Source organism: Corythoichthys intestinalis, chromosome 12 (genome assembly GCF_030265065.1).
Source record: "Corythoichthys intestinalis isolate RoL2023-P3 chromosome 12, ASM3026506v1, whole genome shotgun sequence".
In the NCBI taxonomy this organism is placed as follows: domain Eukaryota; kingdom Metazoa; phylum Chordata; class Actinopteri; order Syngnathiformes; family Syngnathidae; genus Corythoichthys; species Corythoichthys intestinalis.
This window is the reverse complement of record NC_080406.1, coordinates 40,924,716-40,939,848: the sequence shown is the minus strand read 5'-3', so window position 1 is coordinate 40,939,848 and position 15,133 is coordinate 40,924,716. Positions and strand designations below refer to the sequence as shown.

The 15,133-nt window shown below is 37.6% G+C and overlaps 1 protein-coding gene across 1 annotated transcript in view; it reads left to right on the top strand.

Moving 5' to 3' along the window:
* The window catches only part of LOC130927075 (ephrin type-A receptor 6-like), a 255,001-nt gene that overhangs the window by 61,284 nt on the left and 178,584 nt on the right, over positions 1 to 15,133 (top strand). Inside the window, exon 3 of the mRNA XM_057852597.1 lies at positions 826 to 1,489. Within this exon, the coding sequence (XP_057708580.1) occupies positions 826 to 1,489 (664 nt within the window). The remainder of the gene's footprint in view (positions 1 to 825; positions 1,490 to 15,133) is intronic.

Sequence of the window (15,133 nt, the reverse complement as noted above, 5' to 3'; positions counted from 1 at the left end):
GCTGAAACTTTCTACATCTGTGTGATTTGGCAAAGATCAGCTCACATTTGATGGTGATTTTTTTTTTTTGCATAAATGTGAGAAATTCCGAAAGCTTCTGATACTTTTTCATACCGCTGTACATGTTCCTCCCCTGTAACTTGTGATACTATATAAGGTTTAAGTAAAGGCTCATACATTTCTGTGAACACCAACCCGACAAATAATTCATTTTTTTTATTTGTGTGTTAAGAGAAAATGACAGAACATTTACATTGAATCCTTATTTTAGCCAAAGTATATTGTTGGTACATGTACAGGTACTGTGTCAACAAAAACATGTTATAATCTATTTTACACATGCTTATGCATTGACTTTAATATGTAATGTATATTAGCTTGACTCCACAGTTTGAATTGTAGCTATTAGCTAAAGCCTTTTACAATAACTTTTATGTATAGTACCTTCCAGATGAAAAGAGGCCAAGGGAGGAGAAAAGCATACTGTCTAACAATTTTTTTTTTTTTTTTTTTATGAAAGACTGCGGTCTCATAATAAGACTGATTTTTATAAGATATTAGATGATATCCTCAATCCCCCTCTGACACAGCTGTGATGTGCTATAATAAACTATTCTAAAGGAGAGTCGCTAAGGGCTCCGTCTGACATTGGTACATTGCTTTTTGGTTTGGGGGAGGGGTTATCCAGTTGTCCTTCAGCAACCCCTGGAGAATACAAGGCTTTTTTTTTTTGCGCGCACGAAACATACCGTAGCTGTTTTTATCATGACTATGGCTGGGAAGAATTTGAATATATTTTTTGTATTTTCTTTCATATTTATATAGTGGGACGCCATCACAGAGATGGACGAGCACAATCGGCCCATCCATACATTTCAGGTGTGCAGCGTGATGGAGCCCAACCAAAACAACTGGCTTCGATCCAACTGGATTTCTCGACAAGCGGCTCAAAAAATCTATGTGGAGCTTCGCTTCACCTTGCGTGACTGCAACTCCATCCCTTGGGTGTCTGGCACGTGCAAGGAGACCTTCAACCTCTTCTATCATGAGACTGATGAGGCACATGGTGTGAAATTCAAACCTGCTCAGTACACCAAGATCGACACCATTGCTGCAGATGAGAGCTTCACTCAGATGGATCTGGGAGATCGCATTCTGAAGCTCAACACTGAAGTGCGTGAAGTCGGACCCATTACAAAGAATGGCTTCTATCTGGCATTCCAAGATATTGGGGCCTGCATCGCTTTAGTCTCAGTGAGAGTGTACTACAAGAAATGTCCGTTCACTCTGAGAAACCTAGCCTCCTTTCCAGACACGGTGCCTCGTGTGGACTCATCTTCATTGGTGGAGGTCAGAGGGGCATGTATTGACCATGCTGAAGAAAGGGACACACCCAAACTCTTCTGTGGCGCTGACGGCGACTGGTTAGTCCCACTGGGGAGATGTGTCTGCAGTGTTGGGTATGAAGAGAGTGATGGCTCCTGCATTGGTAAGTTCAATCAAATTCTTAAAATTATATATAAAAAAAAAACATGCATGCCTGGTCCTGACAATGCTTGAGTGTTTGTGAAAATATCTAAGAACTGTGATCATTCATGCAATCAGTATATCAGAAGAATGGTGTAGCTCAATGACAAAACTAGAGAACTGTATGTACAGTATCCTTTCACGCAATAAGAATCTGACAGATTATTTTGTTTGTTTTACTCATCACCTTCTACTTATTTTTATTGCCCCTCTTGATATTCTTTGTTTCCTTCTTATTGCTTGATGTGTAGCCTCTGGAGATCAAGATGTAATTTTAGCAGTATGCCGGGCTGAAAAATGTGACTCAGTCTGTCTAACTGACTGACTGACTCTGTCTGTCTGACTCTGTTTGTCTGACTGACTGACTCTCTTTGTAAACCTCTCTGTGAAGCGTGTCTTTGTTTTCTCTTGGGTTGAATTAGTTTCTCTGTATGGGTTGATCAGGCATTTGTCCTGGGCATGCCATTTAGTTTTGTGAATTACCCACACTGACGTGATGGCAGTTTCATTCCCGTGTCATATGATTGAAAAAACACAACAGAGACTATCATTGAAGTTTAGTAAGAGATTTTCCAAAATTCCTCATTTAATTTTATGTATAGGAGTTGCACATCATTAAAATTCACTGCACTGGTATTCAGAACATAAACATTTGTCATAAAGATCTGGATCGCGACCAAAAGCTAACCAATTTGTTTGGCTTATACCAAAACAACTCATTTTTCCTTTCACTTGCTTTTATTGCACAGTCCATTGTTTACAAAGAGATAAGTGTATACCATCATCAAGTATCAATTTCGTTGGCGTAAAGGCAAAATAAATTGCAAGCCAGTGCCCCTAGAGATATGCTTTGTGCTCATTTGTGAAAGGTGTTTAACCAAATCTGCTTCTACAGTTCTTTATGATTGATCATGTGACACTGGTTTTCACAAAGCAGCATGGCAATCAACACATTGTCAGTATAAAGTGCTGCACAATCTGGAAAATGTGCACATGTGTGTAATATGTGCATGTCAAAAAATGGTAAGTACTGGTAAATGAAGACTCTATTGAGGGGAAAGCAGATGGCATTCTCTTTTTGTCTGAGTTGTTTTCAAGTGTGTTGTTTATTCTACAGATGATAAAGCAAACTGGTGTAGCTGCACCATCTGCTATTTATTCTGAACTGCATGCAGTTATGTGTTGATTGGGTTTTTGTATTAATGAAAAATTGTAGTAAAAAACAAATACCACACGTGCATATACTATGTAAAGGGATAATCTACAGCCAGCATACAGCAATAAGGTATGGCAACGTGATTCAATATGCAATGCTGAAATGTTATTGCTGTACCTTGTACTATGCCTTCTATCCATCTCCTGTCAGTCAATGTGCTTTTTTCCACAAGCTCAGCAAGTGAACTGAAAGCCGTGTTCATTGTTACCGTTTAAAGAAGGGCTGACGACTGAATCAGGAAGGCAAATGTCAATATGTCAAATTTCTGTTAATAATCAACTAGCTATTTCACTGCTACGTCTACTTAAGAGGCAAAATAGGTTTGTCAATTCATACATTCGATTTGGTAGAAAAAAAAAATATATATTAATAATAAAAAAGAATCATCCATGATCTGTTATGTTTAAAAGTGCTCTACTTGTGTATTTTGCATCTGCATAAGCTAATAAACAATATTTTTTTGTTCCAGTGCTGTTACTCCTAGCAGTGATTTGTTAAAATGTGCTCCCATTGATGTAGAATAATCCATGTACTAATTGCTAGACTGCAATGGAGCAAGTAAATTGGTTTAAAATAGCTGATAATTAGCCTATTTCCTTTTTAAATACTTACCATTATCAGGTCATCTTCACTCATCTAAGTGAGGTTACAATAAGTAATGTAAATAATGCCAGACCTATGAATAAGCGGCATGGAAAATGAATGAATGAATATATGTATATAATGGGGCAAAATTTTGTTTACCATAATTTATAACGAAGCATTAATGCCCTCCATTAGGCCATCATTCATTGATTTCAACTCAGCACTGCGTGTGTTCATTTTCTTTCTGTGATTGACATTGTCATGTGCTGGCAGTTAGGTCCTTCAACTTCTACAGTGCACTTGTTTAACTCACTAGCTGCCACTGACGGCGCTAGACGTCCACTCCATTTTGAATGTCAGCGAATGATCGCATAAAATGTCACCATTAGCTTTCAACTGTATCACAAAACACTGTGAAACCTAAACTTTTTACACACTTTTACTGCTCAAGTTTACCTTGGGAGGCAAGAAAAGCTTATGAGGCCCCGGGGAAATCTCTAATAATTGAGACCTTGCGTCCATATATGTGGACATTGCATTTTGGGTCACGCAAGCAGAGATGGGTAGTAACTCCATTACATTTACTTGAAAAACTGTTTGAGAAAAATGTACTTCTAACAGTAGTTTTACTAAGCCATACTTTTTATTGAGTAGATTTGTGAAGAAGAAACGCTACTCTTATTCCACTACTTTGGGTTACATTTTTCCTCTTTGTTCTACATATTAGATTTTACTTTTTTTTTTTTTTTTTAAATTTTCCAGCGAAGCCAACAGTAACTCTCCCAGTTTTACCAATGAGACGTCGTAACAATAATCACATGACTCCATTATCCCAATCAGACTCAAGCTTGCCGTTCCATGGTAACGCCGGCCTGTTTAATCATGTGGCGTCTTTAAAGAACCGTAAAAAATTAAGTATTTCACATACAGCTCTGTTGTCAACATGACTAAAAAGCGCAGATTTTAAACTCTCCCAGTTTTTATTTGGCACCGATTGACCGAGGAAAACCGGAGATTTCCGGAGATCTTTCAGTTTCATGATAGGAAATGTGTTTTTGGACGAATAATGCTTTATTTCTGTAGATTTTTTTTCTCTTGCTGGAATTTAAAGATTTTTTTGTGTATTTCTATGGCTCCATGTGTTTATGTAGTAGGTTATAGTACAGTATATTAATAACAGTTCATATTGATAACTTTGTGTTGAGAATAAAAATATACCTTACACCAAAAAAAATCCATCAAAAATGTAAGCAATTACTCACAATGTTACTCATGACTAGAGTGATGTTTTCACCAAATACTTGAACTTGAGTGCATTTTTTAGATGACTACTTTTACTTGAGTAATGTTATTTGGAAGTAACACTACTCGAGAACATTTTTGGGCTACTCTACCCACCTCTGCGCAGGCAACACTTGTTTATCAAGTGTTAAGTGTTGCGTTCTTCAGATTCGAAAAATACACAAAGCCGTGTGATCAGTCAAAGTTATTTTGATTAAATCTCGTCTTGCACAGGAATGTTAATTAGAATATCAGTATGTGCAATGGTTTGGACACACATAAATTGTAACACAACACTCTTGAGTGGCACTTTACATTCAAAACAGATTTGGGGAGATGGGGTGATTCTATTTACTGCATGTAGACAGTCAGGTCACACGTCTGTCAATACGTCAAACCTCCTGATTAGCAGTGCCTCATGTGCACACACAGGCACTCAGCTAAAGAGTGACGCAAAGGCTACATGCAAATCCAGTAGATGTCAAAGCAACCGCAACGGAAAATACTTGAAACTTATAAGAGCTAGCTCTCAGCAATCATAGTACACATTTTTTTTAAACACAAAGTGAGTTGGAGAGCTAAAAAGCTGTTTACTCACAGATTGCACTGCAGGGATACTCATGCTGTGACATTTTCCAAAGGAACATCTTCCATTTAACAGCCGTGGCCCTTCACACATAATTAGTAGTGAGGAAGAGAGGAGAACATGATTGTATACTATCAGGTAGCACACATTACGCCTCAAAAAAGTAATCCAGTTACTTTACTGATCACTTCATTATCAAAGTAACAAAGTTAATTTAAAAGTAATTTATCTGTTACTTTTTACCATTTTTTTCCCCCTTTGCTGCCTCAACATAGGAATGACATCAGAAAATGTCACTGAATTTAAAAATGTTTGAATTGAATTTAAAGAAGATATTTTTCACATAAGGCTTAATCTTCGAGTTAGTTTAATTAGTCGATGGAGTTAATTTCAACGATCATTGACTCGCACTAGCTTGGCCACTCCGAAGCCCTGAAACTAACAAATAACTGACAAACTGCACGGAATTTGTTCAAATCAACTCCAGGGACTAATTATACACCTGCCAACTCGAGGATTAAGCTTGATGTCAAAAATTTTGAACATCCCTTTTAAAATGAAGACCTAGTTGTTCAAATGTTGTCTTTTAGAGTTTTAAAGCTATAAAACGAACAATAAAAATGAAATGAACAAGAATCCTACTGTAGTAAGTATTTCATAATGGGTCATTTGCTTTGCTTAGCCAAAACTACAGCTGAGGATGGATATTTAGAATTTCTTTAAACCTAAGCTTCCAAAAGCTTCAACAACAACTGAGCTTGAACCAAGGATTGAACAAGAACAGTGTAAAGATATATATATACTGTATACAGTACTGTCAGTACAGGTCAAAAGTTTTGCGATGTGTTAGATTACTCGTTACTGAAAGAAACGTTACTTAGTAATGCATTACTGACAACACTGTTTATAGGGCACTTGACTATTTTTGGAAATTAAAATAAATATTTAACCTCATAAAGACCTGGGGTCCATTTCGCAAAGCATGTTTAATGAAAACTCAGAGTCCGTTAACTCTGTAGTGAGGGGAAATTCCGGGGGTTTTCGTCACAGAAAGAGAGGTTGATCGAAGATTAGAAAGTGGGTAAACTCAAGCATGTTTAACAAAGCTTGTACAGTTGTGGTAAAAAGTTTACATACACTTGTAATCAGTCTTTGTGGTTTTCCCTGGATGTAAACCTGCCAAAGCCATCTAGGAGGCATTCTACCCAATTGCAGGCAAATGATGTGGAAGTCTCTTCCATTACTGTCATATTCTGTAAATGGCGTTGTCATGTGGCCTCCGAGTATGATCAGTAATTTTATTTTATTTCAGAATTTTTCTCTCCACCTCTTTGAGTTTAGTTTTATGTTTGAATTTGTCATTTCCCAAAATATTTTTGATTCACATGAGTGCATTAAAATTTCTCATTCGTTTGGGGTTGAAAAACATGTGCTCTGTTGCAATAAATCATTGCAATAACTCGATAATGGCATTTTATGGTTGGCCGGCACAACTTAAGTCCAGGTGAAATTATTTCGATGTGATTAAAAAATCAGTTGTTGTGAATCAGTTGTTCTATTGCTAAGTAGTTCAGAGTTTATTGAAACTGCTCTGTGAAAGGAACCCCCGGCGTCCACATATGTGGACATTACAGTTTTTCAGGGCAAAGTATTCACATGTGGACACCATATACATTTTTTTAAACCACTAAATTATTTTTTACAGTTACGTTTTATATGAATTTTGATTAATACAGTTGTAATGAAAAACAAAATTAACAAAATTAAAATGAATAAAACCAGAAATATGCACGCAGTCAAAAGGTTTGAGACACTTCACCATTTAATTGGATGAGAAAGCATCTCAAAGCTTTTGACCGCAGGGATAGATTTTCTTTATAATTTAATCATTTTTTAAAAAAAATATATATTTTTTTTCCCCAATCGTTACCTTCCATTGACAGTGATAGACATTTAATACATATAAACTCTGAGGACTTGTTATGTTTCATTGCCAGTGACGGCACTAGACATCCAATCCATTTTTGATTGGGATTGCCTGGCCCTGATTGCTCGATTGCTGCCAGACCCTCCTAGTCCAAAATGGACTGGACATCCACTGCTGTCAATGGCAGCCAGTGAGTTAAATGAGTGCCCTATTAAGGGTTACACTACCTAAACATACTTATGTCTAATTCTCCTTATCCTTAGCTTTTCTGTGCCTGCTTACTGTACATTAATTTCTTTCCAAACATTATTAAATGAGAATATTTGTCATCGCACATGACACGTTTATAAATTACAAGTCATTTAGAGGAAGTTCAGATATACCCTCCTACTTTCATGAATGCAAATCGTAGTGTGTGACAGCATTTGAATGCAAGGCTTTTTGTTTGTTGTCTCTGCAGCGACTACATTAGCATTTACTTCTGTGGCGATGACAAAGAACGTAATTGAGAGCTCTTTGATTGTGTGTACAATATTTCCCCTGACTTGTCATTCAGCTCAGTGTACCGACTCGGGTACTCTGATGCGGCTTCAGTAATGGCCCATGTAAATAGCTTCGAGCATCTCTGTCAAAGACAAGAACGAGCACTTCTGTTGAAAGACGACATTGTTATGTCACACTGGCTGTTTGCTTTTAACTAAAGCATCACAAGGCCTTGTGTGTAGTTGTAGACAGCACCTTGATGATTGTAAAGTATTCTGATTAAGTGTATGGCAACACTTTTAATAAGGCAACCAAGCCAAACTGTCAAGAATTGTTATTTTGGGACTAAAAGACACACCTAACTATGAGCCTCACTCACCATATTTTGCAGCAAAACTGAATTTGTCCATATATAAACCACACTGGACTAAAAAATTCCAGGTGTCCACATTGTGTGATTGAGTATTTACACCAAAAGACATGAAACTAAGTTGTTGCTTCAACTCCTTCCAATGAAAATGGACTGGCCATCAAGCGCAGTCAATGACAATCAGACAAGTAGGAAAATAAACAGGTAAATAAGTACACGATAAAAATTAAAACAATAATGTTAAATGGTAAAGAACTAATGCAGTGCAATGTTGCTATAATGAAGTTGTATAATCGTGTGTGTCTTTTTGTATGAAAATAAACTCATTAAATGCAGATTTATTTATTTTTAAGTTTAATCTTTTTCCTTTTATTTACACCACATTTGAATCAATGAAACATTCACTCAACATCCAAGTAGTGTCAGAATATTGAAAGAGAAACTTTTGAATGTAAATGCATCAATCAAGACTTCACAGTGCATAAATTGAATGAAAAAAAGTTGTCTAACTTGATCCACTCATTACACTTTGGCACTAAATTGTTGTAAACGAATGCAAACATGTCTGCTAAGACAACAATTCTAGACTTTTTACAAAAAGAAGCACCGGTTTATAACAGTAGGCTACTGTGTGAAAATATATTATTTTCCTGAGCAGCTGTCCTGTATTCTGCCTTTGTTGTGCTTTAAAAGTGTATGAAAATTAGCTAGTTGTCATCGTGACATAAATGCAATTTTTTTTAAAGCTGTTTTTTATTTCAATACGAGGGAAGAAAACATTTAGTTTGACTGAAATCCAGCAGTATCATTAAAAAGTATTCACTGAAATCTTTCACTTACGTGGCGATATACGTTCAACACTTTATTCTTTGTGATGCAATCGGCATCAATCCTTTTTCTTTTGAATGCAAATTGCCAGCATTTCTGTGATGTTGTGCCGATGGCGGTTTCACAATTTGAAAGGAAAAGTATTGTATGACTTAAACTAATCATCATCAGGTTCAAACACAGGTCAGTTATAAATTGTGAAATGTTTTTGAAAAAAAACACTACTGAAATTGACAAAATTGGGTTTAACCCTATATAAATCACTCATTTAACTCACTGGCTGCCATTGCAATTTGTGTGATCCTTGCCATCCCTCCCAGGTCAAATTGAATTGGACTTCTAGCGCCATCAATGCCATTGAAAGAAGAGCGTTCACAGCCAGTTCCCAATGTTAAAATGAATGTGACATCTATCGTTTTCAATGGCAGGAAATTAAATACTATTAAAAAAAAATATATATATATATATATATATATATATATACAGTATATATATATATATATATATATATATATATATATATATATATATATATATATATATATATATATATATATATAAATATTTAAAGAAACACTTGTTAATTTTTCAGATTTTAGTGACGCCGGTGGACAAAAGCGGTAATGTTTTGCCTTAAGGTTAAGACTGTGTTTCCCTTGCCTGGTATACCATACTCACCGCTGTTCCAGCGATTGAGTCTGGCGACCGTCCGGTAGATCATATTCCGAGGGCGGAGCAAGCCACAGCAAACAGACAGCAGAGTGGACAAATCAGCGACGGGCAGACATGACGTTGTTAAAGCGACAAGTAATTAGTGTGAGCGGAGAATGGAGAAGTTTATTCAACATGGCCAGCGCGACCGATGTTGACTGTTGTCAATGACTTGTTTCGATGTGTTTTTGGTAATTTAAAACTGGTTTTACTGCCGATTGGAACATATTCTCGGCTCTCCCGTTCGCCATTTGTGTTGTAGAGAGGACTTTCGGTGCGCAAGAGTGACATTACTCGTTAAGAACACGTTACGCAAATAAACGAATCTGATTGGACGGTTGATTTTGTATCTTGCTCGAGAGGCCGTTAATGGGCTGGGTCCCAGACTATTTCTCACAGTGTTTGAAAAAAAAAAAAAATTTAATAAAACTAATTAAATAAAGATTAAAAATATATATACTGGACTGTCTCAGAAAATTAGAATACACAATATTCTAATTTTCTGAGACAGTCCTGTATATTGTTCTATGTAAAGGACGTCAGCCAAGGTCGGCCCCCCACATTTTTACCACGCCAAATCTGGTCCCCTTTGCAAAAAGTTTGGACACCCCTGCTTTAAATGGTGGATTAATGTACAGGACTGTCTCATAAAATTAGAATATTGTGTATTCTAATTTTCTGAGACAGTCCAGTATATAATGCAGACCCATGGAAAGGTAGTCAAGTCAATATGCACACACAGTAGGATATGTGCCTAAACATTTTTATAAATTACTATCACGACAATTGTCGTTGACAAATTATTATTCCCACTCAATTGTTATTCTCAGTCAATGTTCTAGATTGCACGCAAATAATAACCGAAATAATCTGACAAACTATTCAACTAGCATGTTTCCAAATGCAGCAGTCCAAAATTAAATTTACTATAATGCCTAGCGCAGCTTAGCTCACTGATAGCTACCCAATTAGCGAGTACCGTGAGCAGAGGCAAAATCAAACTTTGCTCTAAAAGTTTACAATCATCGGCAGCGCAACGATACAACACCAAACGGGATTTTACAGATCACGACAGTACAAAGCTCCGATAGAAGCCAACAGTTGGCCTTTTATCCGTATTTATCGTAAAGAACTTAACAACTGGGCATGCGCGAAAGGTGTATAGAGCCTCGTCTTTTAGAAATACTCCTTACTGTAATCTGTAACTGCCTGATCACTTGCCAAACTGTCATAAATGACGGTAATGCCCCATGATACAAGGGGTAAACAGCTAACAAAAACAAGATGAAGATCTACTCCTTCCCTTCCTACTAGTAGGAGCCACGTCAACATAGGCAGGCGCTGCCCCTGAGCGGCCGGACGGATTCTCTTCAAATTGGTCCTGTGAAAAATCATAAAAAATGGACATTTTCATGAATGTATAAAACCCAGCCGGACGCTACGGAGAGGATGTGAAACAAGGACTTGTCCGGGCAAAAGAGGACGTTTGGTCACTCTACATAAAATCAACAATAATTCATTCATTTTCCATTCCACTTATCCTCACACGGGTTACGGAGGTGCTGGAGACTATCCCAATCAATCAATCAAAAATCAATCACCCGGTCCCCTGCAGATGGATTAAAAAAGCATTTCTGTTTCCAGCAGCAGTGTGAAGGATGAATAGATGAATAGTAATAAGGTAATGAATCCAGTTGTGGCAAAACTATAGCATATGACGGTGAGCAACTGTGTGGCTTAGTGTGACTACCGTACACCAGTTCGGTTGGGGAGGGGAGTTGGCGTCACGCCAGCTAGTGAAAGCCGGGCTTTTTTTTCCCCTCCTCACACAAACTTTTTGTCTCTTTTGTTGCTCTGCCATCTTTGCAGAATTCGCGCTAAAGCATTCGCATCGACTTCCGTCTTTATAATAAATGGGGAAAGGGGGAAGTGAGGTATGCCGTAAAGCAGTCATCACAATATTATTTTTTGTGTGGAAGGGTTTCTGCCACCCTCCTCAAATTTAATTATTAACGGTGAAAGCAGTACAGACCTCCACAACATATAAAGGAGGGGTCATTCAGCTAGTTGTCAGTCGATATTATCACAAATGTTATGAAAATATTTTATAAAAGTTGAAAAGCTACCTAGTGTTGCTTTAAGTTGCTTTTTTTTTTTTTTTTTTTTTTAATGACCAAAAATACTCACTTGCCCAGCAATGGGTTAAAGTAAAAAAAAAAAAAGTTCTTGAAATAAATATTTTTTAGAAAAATTAGTGATGCACGATAATACATTTTTCAACCGATAACCGATAATTTCCTCCTCATTCCAACCGATAACCGATAATGTCAAGCCGATAATTCTATTAAAAGATTTTTGTAAAATTTTAAGTATACACAAAAGAAAATATTACTGTGCAAAAATATAATTTATTGCCCCTTTTCAACATAAAATATGAACAAGTTGTCAATTCCAACATCTAAACAATGACAGATTGTCTGACATTGTGTAATGGTAAACTTTTGGCAACAATTACTTACAGAATAAATACCTAAGTTGCACAAAAATGCCTTTAAAAGTAAGCCATTCCTAACATATAAAACATTACTACACTGCAAAACACACCTTAAAACTCGTCAGTTTTAAGTGTAAATCTATTAGAAATAAGTGAAATTATCTGCCAGCGCTTCAAGTGTATTTCTCTCAGATTTCTTGGAAGAAAAATAGCTATCTGAAAATAATCTTAACAGCCTTATTTTAAGCAATACATTATTATACTTAATCCTAAAAAAACAAAACTTGGAAGAAGATAAGATTTTGAATAATATTTGTGGCTATAGAATATTATTGTTATTTCATTACAACAGGAATGTGGATATTTAAATTGATAAGTGTTAATAAGTGCCAATAAGTTTTGATTATCTACTGTGACTAATTGAGCAGACAAATAAGTTAAATAATTTGTAAAGTGATTGCTGATGTTATAATCTTTGTTGCACACTGTGTAAATGATTAACTCAAAAGAGCGAGATGTCATGTACCCATTCTGCTGTGCCTAAACGGACGGAGTTGGAGCTCGCATCCCCGTGCGTGTTGTTTTGTGCCTGAGTTTTGTTAAGCCGAAAACAAAGGCAGCATTACAAAGTCACCTGACCGCTCGTCATTTTTCATACTGAATGCATTATTGACTGGCTGACTTCGTTTTCTGCATGTTTAAATTATCATCTAACCACTGTGCCGTCATGATAAGCTTGCTTACTGGACATCACTTGTACATCCAAATGTCCGTAGTGAAAATGATGTGATTGGCATGTTTTTCATGAAGAATGGTGTTCGTATAAACTGCATTATTTTTTCATCCAGGGCTTTGGCTCTTGGATCATTTCGGTTAAAAAAAATTGCGTTTCGTCTCGGCGGCAGCAGCTACGATCATACTGGATAATCAGTCCGCCACGGCCGGTTCGCCGCAGCGTATTCAGGGCCTGCCTCTGCTCGCACGCCGTGGGGGAACGCTCGAGAAACTGGGGTGTTCGCCGGATGTCCCGAAGCCGGGGAACCTACGGCGAGGCGGTGGCACCCTGCCGGACCGGCCAGAGCAGCGGGCTCCGACGGAAGACAGCTACTTGCCGACTAACGGTCTCCAGTCGTGCCGGTGTTTAGCCTTGGATGCGAGTTTAGCACGCGCCTTGGGCTGCATTCCCAAACAACCCAAGTCTGTATCGTCACAAGCCCCGTAGTTTAACTTAGTTTGTGTTTACAATAGCTTTAGCATTCCCGCTAGCAGCAGCCTTTTATTCGTTCCAAAAATTTTGAATGAGGACGCTTTCTCTCCGCCTCGTGGAACTTCTGCGGTGCATGTTTCGCAGATGGCGAGAGCGTCGTTTTTTTTAGTGACAGCCGCCATAATATACAACTGCTTATTGTCATGGAACTCCGCCTCCTCAACCCCTCCTCCCTCAGGGGCTTCAGAGAGGGTAGGGGTTGAGGAGGCGGCGTGCTGAATTCTTCGGTTGCGCACATTTGGAGGCTAAATCAAGTATATAATTATCGGATTGCATTATCGGTTGAATTTTTTATTATCTGGATTATCTGTGTGACGTCATAATTGCCATTATCGGCCGATAATTATCGGTGACCGACATTATCGTGTATCTTTAATAAAAATGCATTGAAATCACATTTGGTTTCACTTCAGGTTTTGGAATGGAAGTGGATAGGCCTACTATATACCGTTTGGTGAAATCGATATTAGACAGGGTTTATCAAAACTTGTGATCATAATTTTTATACATATCTTCATGAAAGCATGTCGTACCTAATAATTTGTGATATGTAGACTTCAGAGTATCAATTTCATGAATTAAACTTTGTGCTGCTTAACCACCATTAATCTTTAAATCAATCACTTGATTAGCATTAGACGCTCTAATGTTGTCACTCTTCAAGCTGTAATTGAGAACAAATGTGGTGAGTATTTAATTGGGCTTGTCAAGCAGGGAGGCGGGTTTGTTGGGCACCTAGAGATCTCTTCATCTTTTTGCATTTTAATTGTTTAAAGAATAAATTATGCAAATTGCCGATTTTTCGAGTCCTACTTGCGGCGTGAACTTTCGATGACTTCTGCTTGGCTTATTTCTGCCTTCACTGAGAGTTACTTCAAAGCTGAAAAGTGATCAAAGACAGTGGGAAAAATATTCCCCAGCGTAGCAGCACCCTGCATACATACATTTATACAGCTTCTGCCTGTCTCGACATGGCGTTCTCTCTCACTCCCGAAACAAAAGCATGTGACACCTTCTGATGTTCTGCATTTTTTTTCTTTCCTCAAGGATAGTCCTGTCAGATGCTGCAACATTTCAACTGATTTCCATCTTCTCTACTGCATGCGTGTGTGTGTTCTATTTTAGAACATCAGCCAAAGGACTGAATTAGTCATTAAAGTATATGTGTAGCGTCGTGGCCCAGATAGAATATCATAGCCCTGAAATGAGGGAGAAGACTTGTCATAAATGAAAGCCCACTTTGGGAGCTGAGACAGCTGCTACGCTGATTAAAAACCGAGGGAAAAACAGGGGTTGTTGAGGGGTCAGCATCAACGATGACTGAGATTTGTCTACGTGGTAGTTTGCTTAGCTCGCAGATATAACGTAGACTAACTCTTGTCCGGTAATTGAAACGTTCATGAACATGTTTGTGCTGCCATGTAGAAATGAATGATTTATAGGCAGCCCTCATTAGTAAGAGGTTGGCAATGGTGTATCGGAAAATGCTGTCATGCCGATCAAATGACGCTAATGGATGCTGATGACCTGATCGACAACAGGGCATTAAGGCAGCAGAAAATACATTTTCCTTAAGGGAAGACATTGGTAAGCATATTCAAATGTTTGAAATACTGAACAGACCACATGACGTCACTACCATCATCAGTGTTGTTAATCTTACTTTCAAAAAAGTAATTAGTTAGTTCCAAATTACTTCTCCGAAAAGTAATTGGGTTAGTAACTCAGTTACCTCAAAGTAAGAGTAAGTAGTTACTCAGTAATGTAACTGACATTATTTTTCACGTTGTACACCTTATTACATGATCCATTCTATAACGGCTTTCACATCAAATTCTGTATGTGTATATTAACTGAT